This window comes from Solenopsis invicta, chromosome 1 (genome assembly GCF_016802725.1).
Source record: "Solenopsis invicta isolate M01_SB chromosome 1, UNIL_Sinv_3.0, whole genome shotgun sequence".
In the NCBI taxonomy this organism is placed as follows: Eukaryota; Metazoa; Arthropoda; class Insecta; order Hymenoptera; family Formicidae; genus Solenopsis; species Solenopsis invicta.
The window spans coordinates 7973389-7988297 of record NC_052664.1 but is presented as its reverse complement, the minus strand read 5'-3'; the positions used below and the strand labels follow the sequence as shown (position 1 = coordinate 7988297).

The 14909-nt window shown below is 28.2% G+C and overlaps 1 protein-coding gene across 1 annotated transcript in view; it reads left to right on the top strand.

Moving 5' to 3' along the window:
- The first annotated feature begins 299 nt into the window (after positions 1-299).
- Positions 300-14909, top strand: part of LOC105193771 (putative inorganic phosphate cotransporter) — a 78886-nt gene continuing 64276 nt past the window's right edge. Inside the window, exon 1 of the mRNA XM_026140182.2 lies at positions 300-545. Coding sequence (XP_025995967.2) covers positions 458-545 — 88 coding nt within the window. The 5' untranslated portion in view covers positions 300-457. The remainder of the gene's footprint in view (positions 546-14909) is intronic.

Below are 14909 nucleotides of genomic sequence, written 5' to 3'. Positions count from 1 at the left end.
TGTCTGATAGTCTTCGGACGTATCGCCCATTAGTTTGGAATCTGCCTTTTTCGAGATATTCCATCGTTAACATCGTTTATTCAAGACAATTTTATTCTTCGCGTGCACGTACGGACTATTGTTCTTAAAGATTTTATTATTTTGTTTTACCTTTTCGGTTACAACTCACTGATAGACAGGTGCGATTCAGGAAAAGCGCGCCGCGCGTGGGAGAAGAGTTGGGAGCCCCGCCGGTGGGGCTCCCGCGGCGTGGTCTAATTGGCCGACATGCGCGAGGTGTTCACCTCTAAGTGTCGCGAGTACGACCGTGTTTGTAACAGTGTCAGAGTGACCGTCGCACTGCTTGCTACACGCGGAACAGGACTGACGCCGACTTTTCGGACGAAGCCCTCTTCTTTAAAAATCCTTGGTACCGTCAGATGTTCCTGTCTTCCGACCCTTCGGCATAGGTAGCAACATGGTCGAGAACGCGATGACTCCGGATCGAAAGAAATCGGAGATGAAAAAACCCGAGGTCTTTGACGTGGAAGTTCCTACTTCTACAGGTAAGTAAACAGGCGTTTTATAATCAGGAATTAACCTTGTAGAAGTAATTCTATATTAAATGACTTCCGATATTATTTATTCAATAATAAATAGCTTCGAGTGTCTTAGAGTTTACTTGGACGGAAGGTATTGCGTAGTACAGATATGTGACTTAATTTTTAATGCGTCGCGTAAAAAGTAGGTTGAAACAGAGCTATTTGAATGACAAAGTTTCGTCTGAATTTTTTTGAAACAATTTTGTATTTTGAATTTATAAGTATGCTATTTGGATAATAATACGTATAAAATATTTAATATTCCGCGTAATGTAGTATAATTATTTTCACTTTGCAGAAAAACAGTACTACACCTCTTTTTAAATTAATGTATAAAAAAAGATACACACGCGCGCGCACACACACACACACACACACACACACACACACACACACACACACACACACACACGTGTATGTAAAGGAAAGTCACCAATATTAGCATATCTACCACTTTGTTTCTGGGTAATAATTCATTAACAAAAGTTAAAGCTTAAAATAAAACTTTATAAAATGAATGCGAATTAAAAACCCGGTAAATTATGTTTCAAATATACCTATATATATTAAAATATATATAATTATGCATGATTTTTATATAAAATTATATATAATTATATATAATGATTGCACATGATTTTATGTAATCATTATATATTGTATAATTATGTGCGATTACATATAATTGTATATAATTATAAATAAAATTCATGCATAATTATATATAATTATACATATATTATTATTATATGTATTATACATACGTTATTATTATATATATTTCAATTTACATGGACATATTTGATATATAATTATACATAACTATATATAACTATATATAATTATGTATAAAAAATTTGTTACCGGAAAATGTTTTTTTATTAGATAGTATAGCAGTTTTTATAATATTGTTTCGTATTTTGTAATAATTAATGTTTTCACAACATAATCATAATCAAAATCGACGTCTGAGAAATTGGACTCCAAAATTGACAAGTAGATAGTAAAAGCAGAATTCAGACATAGTTAAGGCCCCGAAGAGAAGGAGTTAACTGTAAAATAAATTGATGAGTAATAAAATGCAGTTTTATGTATTAGACAACAAAGTTTATGAAATTAACAAGCTATCATTAAATCCTCCTATTTTATATGTTTTTTATTTTGTTACTTATTATATACGTAAATCACGTCCGACGTTATTCTTCCTACTTTAAAGTATTCAAGGAAATATGAAAACATTGTCAACATTATAATTAAAGATTTCGTAGTTATTATCTATTCTCTCAGAAATGTACCGCTTTACGCAATTTTATCTTTAAAACCGCACTACGAGGAAAATATGAAAGAGAAAAAACAAAACAGTTTTAGGAAATTACAAAAATGTAAAATAATCTATTATTATCAATAATATATTCTATACTATTGCTTTAAATATGCAATTTGCAAAAAAAAAAATTGTGGAAATTTTATTTTTATTTTTTAAGAATTTGTTTTTAGCAGATTTTATATAGAAAAAAAAGTTATGAATATATAAACTATGAATTTTTGTAACAACACTGCATAATGAATTGAAGACCAATTGAGAAGCGCGCGTGTGTGCGTATGTATAAATATGTAAAATTAACACCAAAAACAGTAAGATATTTATAGCTATCACATCAAGCAATCGTATTTCTTGACTTTATCATCATTCTCAACAATTGAAATCGACTCTTTTCATTAATTATCATGATCTTCCACGTAGTCTGGAAACGCTACTCTCATTTTTGAATACAAGGTCAATGTTAGCGGCGATGTTGGTATAGTTAATCATCGAGTTCATTAACTCCGAAGCGAAATTAAATTATCTTTCCAACAACACCTTCGGTTTTACGATTGAACTTTATTTGCGCCTTATAGAGAGCAAAAAGTGTGCAAATAGGTCTGACTACTTCACTCTCCCCTATTGTATATCCGTTTTTTTTTCAGCGCATTTAATACCAGAAAAAAAAGAGAAATGTTATTACTAACAGTATTACTAACACTATTTGAAATTATACATGTATTCATATTTGTACTTAAATTTTGTTTGAATTTGTATCTTGGAAGAAAAGAAAAACTTTCCGCACAACTTTTACGCAATAAGATTAACAAGCAAATGATTGCACATGCACACAAAAACAACAGAAGTGTCATGTCCAAGAGATTAAACCTATGTATTCCTATGTATTTTGAAGCTCTGAAACCTGAAATATGACCTAACCTCACAATTGCTCTATTAGATCCAAATTTTTTTTACACTCAAAAAATTGCTAAACGTTCCTTAAAATTACACACTATTCAACCCAGTAAAAAAAATCTTGACCTGATGAAACAATTCTGAAGTCATATTCGGTTTCAGGGTGTCAAAATACATAGAAATACATAGGTGTAGACTCTCGGACATGACACTTTTTTGTGTGCCTGTGTTATCAACATCACATAATGAGATCACAATTATCAAACTTGAATCTTGAAATTATATTCTGTTCAGAATTGTACTATGTTCGAAGACATTTAATAATATTATAATCCAAATTTCTTCTAAAAATTGATTAACAATTAAAACTTATAAATATTATATTCTCTTCTTAAATTGTCAAGCAATCTTTAATCTTTTAGTATATTATTTTAACTGCCAAATTATTTGATAATTGGTCATTCGATCAAAGAGAAGGTTACTCAATCGCTGAAACAAAATGAATAGGGTAAATTGAGATATTATGGCTATACGGAGAAGATGGCCATAGTCTGTAATTTCTCCAGTAATTGCTAAATAATGCATTTTTTAGTCGTTCTGAAAGATAATCAATATTTATATGCGTACACTATTCGAAATAATCTTATTCTGAATATTATCAACAAATTGGGACAACCTACGTGATTTCATATTTTTATTTCCTAAGAATTATGGAAAGTGCAAGCGTTTCTTTAATGGATTTTACAAAATAGTGAGTGTTTTTCGCAATTAATAATGATATTGTATAAGGACCTTTCACATTTGCGAAAGGAACAATAGTATAATTTTATTATGATAAAATCGAGTTTGCGCTCATTACATTGGCACTTTTACGTAAATCGATTGATACGAATCACCTAGCGTCACTTATAGATGCATTCGCGCGTATCTGATCCGACCCGGAAGTAATGAGATCACGTGATTTCGTTGGCATTCCGTACAACTGATGGGATTGCCTGAAATAACGATTAAGTATTCACTGGTAGTTTTACGTAATGTTAAATAAACTATGGCGGAGACAATTACCGGGGATTCCAATTAGCTCGCCTTCGCAACGCAACCGTCTGCGGTTTCCAGTGAAAATGTAAACACTTCCTTATGCAATTTTAATTTTATCTCGCGGTTTTTCGAAGTATATCGTACATTCGTATGAATTGCATCGCGAATGCAGGCGAATATACAATACGGAGATAAAATGTTACAATCGAGATGGATTATTATCGGTACTTACTGCGTTTTTATTTTGTTAAAGAAACTATTTTTAAACAGTTTTACAGATTTATAAAAAAGTTCGAAATTTTATTAAAGTCTCTATATTTATTTGGAAAATTGATTTTTTTTAATTTAAATTCACGGATTTTATTGATTTATTACTTAAACCTTTCTTATATCTAATTGACATCTCTGATCATAAAATGTTTCATCTTATTTAACGGAAATGCACTGAGGAATGACATACATTTTTACAAAATGTATATTCACAACTTCATGGGTTTATGCGTTTTTCGGTAAAAAGAATAGAGAAACGTCAGCCGTACAGATGACGGACAATAGCCATGATGTTATAGAATTGCAATAAAAATATGTTAAATAATGTTAACAGAATCAGATTAGAGCTCGAATGGCGAGATTCATAAACTCGCGGCAATCCGTGAAGTCTATCGAAACTTTTGTTTTCTATTTTCTATATTTTCCGCGGTCTACTGAACTGTCACGCCGACATTCTCGTAACCTCCTAAAACCCACAATTACTTCTTTTTTCTTAATCTTTGTACCAAGACAATTCCGGATTTCTTTTCTCTCCATGTCGCAACGACTAACAAGGTCGCGAGAATACTCGTGTGCGCCTTTCGAACGATCGTTATCATGCGTGACTATTATCTAATCTGCCACATATTTGATGATATTTTAATAATTCGTCATTGAAAAATTCAAGACGATTTTCAGAAAATTTCAGAATATTGGGAAAATTTGATATTGAGAAAAGATATGGAGAAAAAATAATTCTCTATCAATTTTAATGAATTATTATTAGATTAGATTTTATATTACAGACAAATATCTTTTATATCTCCTTTATATTTTCATTTATATTTTTAATCCAAAGTTTGAATTGGCTTGTTATCGTTTTTTTTACTTTTATTTCTGTGCAAATTTTGTAAGAAAAAAGTAAATCGGTAAATCGGCGTTATGTACAATATATATTAAAAATAATTTCTCATTTTATACGGATTCTTTTCAATTGCATTGAGAGAAAGTAATATTTGTCATAATATAATGTGTTACAAAAACAAATTATTGCACGATATATTTAAATATAGTTTTTTATGCCAATTATAATTATAGTGATTGCAACAACTTTTTTTAATGTAACACGTTGTATATTATTATTACTGACATTAGATCTGTAATAGTTATAAAAAAAAATAAAGTTTCCCCTCATTATAGTTATTTTAATATTTAATTATAGCTAAAATTCCCAAAATTTAGTGTGAAATTAAGTGGATCAGTTATCGGAATTGGAAAGTGGTTGAGAAAAGTGACAATCGTTAATTCGTTATAAGTGGAAGAATTGGTTGCACCTTTCAGATGATTCTTCTGAATTTTAATATTGAGCAGACGTTAAACATATTCGTCGAAACATTACTTTCGAAATTAATTAATTGTGCAATTTAACGTGCTCAAAATATGCTTAGCTTTGTTGTGCAATCTATACAATAGTTGCGAAAAAATTACCCGTAAATAAAGACAAATTGTTATTTTTTTATGAAAGTAAGTACATGATTTATTGGCTCTTAACTTTCGGAAATAAAATAAAAAATATAAAAGAATATAAATAATTTTTTTGCATCTAATAAATATTATACAACGTCTTCAATGAGATTGTAAAGTCGCAAGAGAGATGTATGTGGCGGACAACCATATATTTCACAACTACTGCTTATATATCACATGTTTTTATTTTGCAGAATTTAACCCGTAATGGTCACACGGAATCTAAAAGACCCCACGCGTCCTTCTTCTAACTTTAAAGGTAGACAGACCATTCAAAATCGAACAACCTACAATGAAACTAATTTTATCTGAAAGTGTACTCTCTTGAAAATATACTCCTAAATTTTTGTTAAATTATCTCAAAAATTAAAAATTTTATGAATATTTTTGTAAACAAAGTCAAATTTTGCAATTTTTTTATTTGAATTTATTCATTATGTTAAATTTATCTAAAGTATACTATCTTGAAAATACACCCCAAAATTTTTGTTGAATTATCTCAAAAATTAAACATTATATGAATATTTTTGTAAAAAAGTCAAATTTTGCAGTTTTTCTTGTTTGAATTTTTTTCACTATGTTAAATTCTAATTTAAAAAAAAAATTATTATATGATAAAGAATAGATCTCAAGGTGTGTCCAGTAAAATTTTTGCGACAAAATATCAAAAAGCTGGCAAGTGATCGATGACGACTGATTTTGTGCAGGGGGTCCAGTGGACTTCATGTGATTATTATGTTATTATTTGGAAGTGTGACCATGGGTTAAACTCAATAATATTATTTGAAATTCATTTTTAAGGCTTTCAAGTTAGACTAAAGTAAGACTTAAAAAATTAACATCTAACATACTTCTCTACTTATAAATAATATCAATCGTAGAGAGTCGAATCTTTTATAAGTAATTTTTAAAACCTAAAAATGAAATTGTTGCAATACTAGAAATGAAATTCTAAGTAAAATTTTCATAAAGAATTCCAATATATTTGAGTCTACTTTGAAATAACACTTTGATTTTTCTAAGGTCCTCAAATGATTCTTCGAATCTATTAGGATCTTGTCGTTTAGATTTAAGTTTACTTAAAAATACTGCTTGTATTTTTTGAAGTATAGTCATAGAAAATTCGAAGATTGGAACTTGTATTTAATCCCAACGTTCTCCATTACAAGAAAAAGGAATTAATTACAACTTAAACATCTGCAAAAACGGTTGTTACAAGATATCTCATTTTGTGACTGTGCTCGGGGAATGTAAAATTAGATATTATTTTTTAATATGTTTAAAACGCACAATTCGATGAAACTAGTTAAAACTACACATTGTCATATGATAGAAATATATAAAAAACTGAGTTTAAATTGACTCCTACAGCACAAAATATTTTTTAAATATTTATAAAATATTTCTATGTCCACTAAATCCTGTCAAAGCAAAATTTTCAAAAATATTCTGATAACCATTGGCAGAAACCTTTTCAAAATATCGTTAAAATCTTTTTAAAGTATTTTTTGTGTTTTTTGGGTAATATAAAAAATATTTTTGAAAACATTTTTAACAGATTTTTTTAATGTTTTTAAAAATGTTACCATTTTTATTTTTTAAAAGATTAAGAAATATTTTTTTGGAAATGTTTCATAATATTGTGTGCTATGTATAAGAAGGAAATAGCGTTTATTTTATTCGCTATTATTTATAAAATCTTTACGCGTTTTTACTGTATATACTACATGCGTGGGCGTGTGTGTGTACGTGCGTGCGTGCGTGCGTGCGGGCGTGCGTGTGTGTGTGTGTGTGTGTGTGTTTGTGTGTGTGTGTGTGTGTGTGTGTGTGTATGTGTGTGTGTGTACATGGCGTATTGATTTGTCATTCACATTGTGACGCACACTGTTCATTATCAATATATACGCATGAAATTTGTCTGTGTGTATGTGTGCGTGTGTGTGTGTGTATGTATATATATCATATAATGCACAATGTGCAGCACAATGCGAATCACGAATCAATATGTCATGTTTTAACATAAAAAGTATACGATATTTTATAAAAATGCTACATTTAAGGCTTCTAATTCCTCCCAAGAACTCTGCATTAACGGTAGCGACGTACTGTCGCGGAAAAAATTAAATCTAATAGGCGTGAAACATAACAGATTGACGATGAAATTTCGTTTTGCATGTCATTTCGTTATTATGTGTTTCAATGTAACTTGTCTCGTATTTATCAAAATTCGTAAAAATAGGCCGCAAGTAAAGTTTCTTTGAATCTTATACATAAAATCGTATTTTTCACTTGTTTCAATATCTGTCCATATATTATCCTGTCTGAATAGGCTTTACTTTACGTGCTATTTATTAACTATTGGGCGGAAAAAGGATAGTCAAAGTCTATTTTTACAAGTGTTTTAAAACGATCTTATTATTCTATTTTATCCAAATTCTATTTACAAATGCTATGGCTAAAACATTTACGTGTTTCTCGCTTATGATGGACGTCACAACTTCAATATAACCACGTGAGCCGTCAAGAGTTTTTAGCAAAAATATCATGCACAACAAAAAAATTTTAGTGCGCCTGCACGCCAATTCACTGGTTGAAAAAAAACATGTTGAATACGTTCGTGCAAACGCACGACCATTTTATCTGATAATGTCACTGTTAAATATAGCATTTTTATAAGATATTCTCATTTATAATGTGAAAACGTATCACACTGTTTACCACCAACACATAGCATAGTCATTTTATCTCACGAATAACTGCGACATCACATTTCCTCGATTGTACATATGTTCCTGTCGTGCAACATAATTTTAACTAGCACCATCGGATCGTTTCAAAAACCGTAAAAATTGATTACTACTTTTTCTGAGCACAACAAAATTAAACTTTGCATCCTTTTTTTAATAAACGATATATTTGCAACATTATACAAATATAAAATATTTCATATTTTAATCTTGAAAATAATAATATTTCATTTTCAACCTTTTTTTAGTTCTACACGTTTAGTCATATCCATCAGGAAATGCCAATGTAACACTAACGCATAAAAATTGCAATTGCTTAATATGGAGATATGACATACGACTACAAACTTTGAAAGACTTTGTGTAACATTATTGAGTGCGCGACGACTCCTTCAATAATGAATCAGTCATTGTCATTGACGAGTATGTCACGTGAACCACGCGAAGGTTTCAAAATCGTCACATTATGTTCTCATGTTCGGTAATCAAGCTAACGGCTTTTCGATCATATGGCTGCGGGATTCCGTATCTAACGCAAATTACGGATTGAGTTGCTTGTGACACGTCGAGTATATATAATTATATGATACGTACCAATTATTACTTATTATTAGATAATTCCTCATCAGATTACGCAATATTTACGCTGACGGCTTCTTTGTGTCTGTTAATTATTTGAGTAATCAAGATAATTCGTGAAAAATACTTTAGACGAAGGCATCAAAAGCTTCCGGTAAAAAAAGGAGTTTCAAAAATTACGTTCATCATGAAATCATTTTGCGTTTTTGTAGAATTCTCACGAAATCTTTGTCATTGTTTAGCGACATGATTATGATGGTTAAATATGTTGAGTTTCATCATTCATTATTGATTATCTTCATTTTTCAGACTCTAAATCTCTCGTAAACATAGTGTAATAATTCCTTGCCATAAAACGTTACTAAATATTTCTTTTCTTCAAAACCTTGAAAACAAATAAGAATGTCAATATATGCGCAGTCACATATCAGTCTGTGTGAATAAAAATTATATTCAATTACAGTCAGTCTGACAAAAAATCCGGCTCCAATTTTCGTGTCAGCATGTATTTCTGATTCATTAGAATAATCCATTTTCAAATTTATTTCATTCTTTTATACATTTCGTTGTGCATTTCTTTTTGATGTTTGAAGATTTATTAATTTACTTGGTTTAGCATGTTTTTATATTGAGAAAACAAAATTTGTTAAAAAAAACTAAAGTATATTTAGTCCTATACGTTCAATGCGTTTAATTAAACATTGGCTTGATTCAATAATTAAATAATTCCATAAAGAAAGATGTAGTTCATTTGTATATCAACATTTTTTAATTAAGAATTAACTAAGCCAATTCGATTGAACGTGACGTGACGTTTCAATTTTCTAACAAATTTTTTGTCTCAATGTAGTAAAGTTACAGAGTTGCATTCTACAATCTTATACATACGTACGAGTATATTTAAATAGAGTATATTATAAAAATTATCATTAACTTCTTGTTATCGCATAGAATTAAATTACCTATAATTTTGTTAATTGACAATAAAATTTGTTATTTTAATTCACATGATTCACAATAAATGCCTTTAAATTATATACATTTTTTAGAAAATATTCTTTCACGGTAAAGAATCATTTTATATTTTGTATTGTTAAAATCGATATATGTTGAAATGTTTATTGATTAAAAGATTGAATAAGGCTCTGAAGACTAAAAGTCACAAGTTGAAAAATGCCAATGAGATCAACACTGGATAGTCATGTGCAAAGTTGTAAATGCAGATTTATTATATCAAAGAAAGAACATGGTAAACATTTCAACCGTTGATTTGGGTCATCAGTATTACGGTGAATGTGAATTTGACATGGAGATATATTCTAAATAGCGCGTATAAATACAGTTATATGAAGTTGAATAGTGATGCGTCGTTAAATAGGAAGACAACTGTAATGTTGGTTTCTTATTGGCATTTTTTAAATTTGTGACTTTAAAATTTTTGTATAAAATTTTTAATATATCCAAATGTTAATTTAACATGATGTGATCATGTTTGAATATTTTCTGTTAAATTGATATCCAATATTTTTTTAAAGTTAAAATAACATTGTTTAAGAATAAATAATATAATAATAATATAGTTAAAACGTAAATTCTAAATGAAATAAATAAAATATATATGACGATACAATGTGAATGAATGATAATTTTATTAAAAACAAATTTATTTTTACTATTTGTTTTTAAATTGTGACAAAGTTTTTTATTAATTGTGTCAATTTTTACGTAATATTTGTGTTATTCTCTAATCTATTTATCTTATATAACACGAGAGGTGCGCACGAGACGAGACGAGACGAGATTTCTGCGAACTCGATCTCGATCTCGATCTCGAAAAATCTCAAATATGCATCTAGATCTCAAATTTTTGAGAATATCGAATATATGATCTCGATCTCGATCTCGAAATTCGACGAGATCTCAACGAAATTGCAGAATGCTAAAAATAGTTCGAGAAAAATAAAAATGCAATAATAGTTTTGCTTATGAATATAAAAGTATATATTAATTCAAATTTTACATAAAATTATTGAAATATCTTATTTAATAAACTTGCACTCATTATTATAAGTTAAATAATGTTTAACAATGTAAATCAAAATAAAATTGTTGTCCTTCATCACATTGCAAACGTGAACGTGTTTGCATGTGTTTGTCCATTATCGGAAAACATTTTTTGTCCTCACGAACCAGAAAAGAGGACGGACATCATTAAAACTCGAAACTTACTATTGTGTCGTCAGAGCAAATAATAAAATATTTTATTGAGATCTCGACGAGATCTCAACGAGAATTTTAAACAATCTCTATCTCGATATGCTACATCTCGACATCGATCTCGACTGTTACAAGTCAATCTCGATCTCAAATCTCGTCTCGGAATCGAGACGAGATCGAGACAAGATCGAGATTTATCTCGTCTCGTGCGCATCTCGTGTTAAATTAGTATAGTTTCGGACGTGTAGAATGTGTTAAATTTAACACAAAATTTTTAATGTGTCTATTAGTTTATGTAGAAAACAGAATTTGTTTTATACATCTACGAAATATATCTAGATAAATATAATTATCGTATCATGTAACAATAAAATGGCATCACGTATTAATAAAAAAATGCAAAATTACGTTTTTAATCTAATTAAGACAGTTATATGTGTCAAACATTGGACGAGTACTTTCAGTGTTTAACTGAACACGTGTCAATAGGACTACACTATGAAATTGTTATCTTATCTATACTTTTGTATAATCACTTTTATTTATCAAGCAATTAAAAATCTAACACAAGTGGCCGCTTCTCGTTTTCTTAATTACATTCACGTGCATAAATCTCACTTCTGACACATTTAAGTAATAATAATAGATTAATTAATGATTTATCCAGGATTATGTAAAAATACAGTGTGATGGATGAATCGTACCAAGTACCAAGGCCCAGTGTTAAACACCCACGGAACCGTTAAAATATAACGTTAAAATTTAAACATTTTCAATTGTTTCTATTTAATTTAATTTTGTATCCCAATTATATATATAATTAATTTCTACAATAATAATTTTTATTTAATGAAATATTATATATTTTCATATTTGATTTTCTATTAGATAATATTTATAATTTGGCAATGATAGCTTATCAACTTAACAAACAGTTATTAATCGGATATATTAACGTTATTCAAATTTTTGTGTAATGGGTAATGGAATAAAGAACAGTGATAAATAATACACACACACACACACACACACACACATTTTATTAAAAAACTAATAAAAATATATTAATGTTTACATCAGTATATTTGTTATATCAGTTGATTATGTCGTGCCATGAATAATATATCGAGTTTTGCTGATGCGTATATAAATCAACAAGATGTATTCAATAAAAATAAATTAAATAAATAAAATCAAAATTAGTCCGATCAACTTGAAGTAAAAGAAGTTTAAATATTTATTATATAAAGGTTTTATAAAATTTGCGATTATTATATGATGTTTTTTATGGTTCTTCATAAACACCTTTTCGGATTTTTGTTAGTATATTCAGAGTATAAACGTACTTAATACTGTTATCAATTTTTGAAATTATAATGTACCATCAACGTCAAGTATACTTCTATTATCTTCATTTGATTAACCGTTTACGTCATAGCATTTATCTACTATGTACATCACTTACAATAATAAATAATTAATCTCTTTATCCTATGTAACATTCTTTTCTTTTTTTCATAAGCGATCTGTCTCGTGGTTTGCACCAATTTATTAATCGATTTTATCGATTGTCAAGGTCAGTCGGAAGCACTGAGGTTGCGACACTTTTCTTCCGACGAATTTAAGGACGCGCGATCAAGTTCACAATGCGAATCTCTGTCAAGCGTTTATCCCTGTTTATGCGCATAAATGATTATGATGTTGTCAAAGCGTATACAATATGCAACATAAATTTAAATAAATGTCAGTGCCGCGCGCAAAATCTATAATAAATAAATATTAAATTCATGAAATATAATATTAGTAAATGTCATGTTACAAAAAATTAATTTTTTAATTTTTTTAATTTAGCAATATATGTACATAAATAGCTTAGATAGCACAAAATATTCATAAAAGATTTAAAAACTATTTATAATAATTATTTGAAACTTTTATAAATATTTGCGAAAATAATTCTTAAATATTTTTGTGATCTTACATTGAAAAGATAATAAAGATTTATTATTATCATAAAAATATTTATTAAAAAAGTAAAAATATTCTTATAAATACTTGTTCTTTTATTTATTATGATATAAAATATTTATTTAATATTTGAAAAATAATTAGTAATAAATATTTATAAATATTTATTATAAATATTTTACGCTATTTCAGAAAAAAAATGTCAGGAAACGTTACTCGATTATAGGCAAATGCTAGAACATTTCTGAAAGATCAGTTTATATGCATCCTAAAAGCTAGTTATTTAAAATGTGTATAAATGTGCTGCATAAATGTATAAAATTTTATGTTACAGTATTTTTTATTATACATTTATTTACTATAATTTATTCCTTTAGTATAATTTAAAAATAATATGTTTCTTAATATTTTAAACACAATACAGCTAAAAATATACAGCTAAAACTACGCTATAATACACAAAATACAATTAAACATAACGATTTTTTTAGATAATTTGAATATAAAATTATTAAATTAGAGTTTAAAATAATTGTTTATGAAATATTTTATGCCTTATTCTGTATATTTTTTTTCATAGTTTTTATACAAATTGAAACATTTTTCAAAAATACTCAGAAATACTTAAAAAGTCTACATCTTATCTTAGAAATTTTCATACATGAATTCTATAGTATTATAAGATGTCTCATCCCATGATTTGTAAGAAGTATTTTTAATTTTTGTAGACTGTTTTAAGAAACAATTTTAGATTTTATGAGAAACATTTTATCAGAAATTATTAAACAAACAATCTTAAAAATCTTAGGAAATTTCATAATAAACATTTATGAAAAATTCTGAAAAAGGATGTAGAAAAAGTGCAGATGTAGAATTTTTATACATTTATATACAGGGTGATTATTAATGGTTGGAACAATTATTTATCATAAGAGATAACTTACCGCGCTCCATCTAATTTATATGAAGTGAAGTCATCTCTTATGGTAAATAGTTGTTTCAATCATTAATAATCGCCTTGTATGAATATACATTTGTATTATGAAATTTTATACATTTATAAAGCACATTTAATTATCTCGTAACGGTAACACTTCTAATTGTAAGTAATGACATAACGGTCACATGGAGGTCCACTAGACCCCCCTGTACAAAATCAGTCACCATTTTTCAGCTTTTTGATATTTCGTTGCAAAAATTTTACTGAACATACCTTAAGGTCTGTTCTTTAACACTTAATAATTTTTTAAAATTAGAATTTAACATAATGAAAAATTCAAATATAAAAAACTGCAAAATTTGACGTTTTTACAAAAAATATTCAGAAAACTTTTACTTTTTTAAATAATTCAACAAAAATTCAGGGATGTATTCTCAAGTTAGTATACTTTCAGATAATTTCAACGTTATAATGTAAAAATTCAAATAAAAAACTGCAAAATTTGATTTTTTTACAAAAATATTTATAAAATTTTTAATTTTTGAAATAATTCAACAAAAATGTACAAGTGTATTCTTAAAATACTATACTTTCAGATAAAAGTTAGTTTCATGGAAGATTATTCGATTTTGAATGGTTTGTGTACCCTTAAAATTAGCGTAGGGTCTTTTGGACTCTAGGTGATCTTTACGGATTATACAAACTTTAAATAGTCAGCTTTTCAAATGCATGTAAACCGATCTTTCAATGATGTTTGTCGAGCATATATTTGCACATAAATCGAATAACGTTTCCTGACATTTTTCTTTCCGAAGTATCATTCGATGTTTATGATAAATACTTTT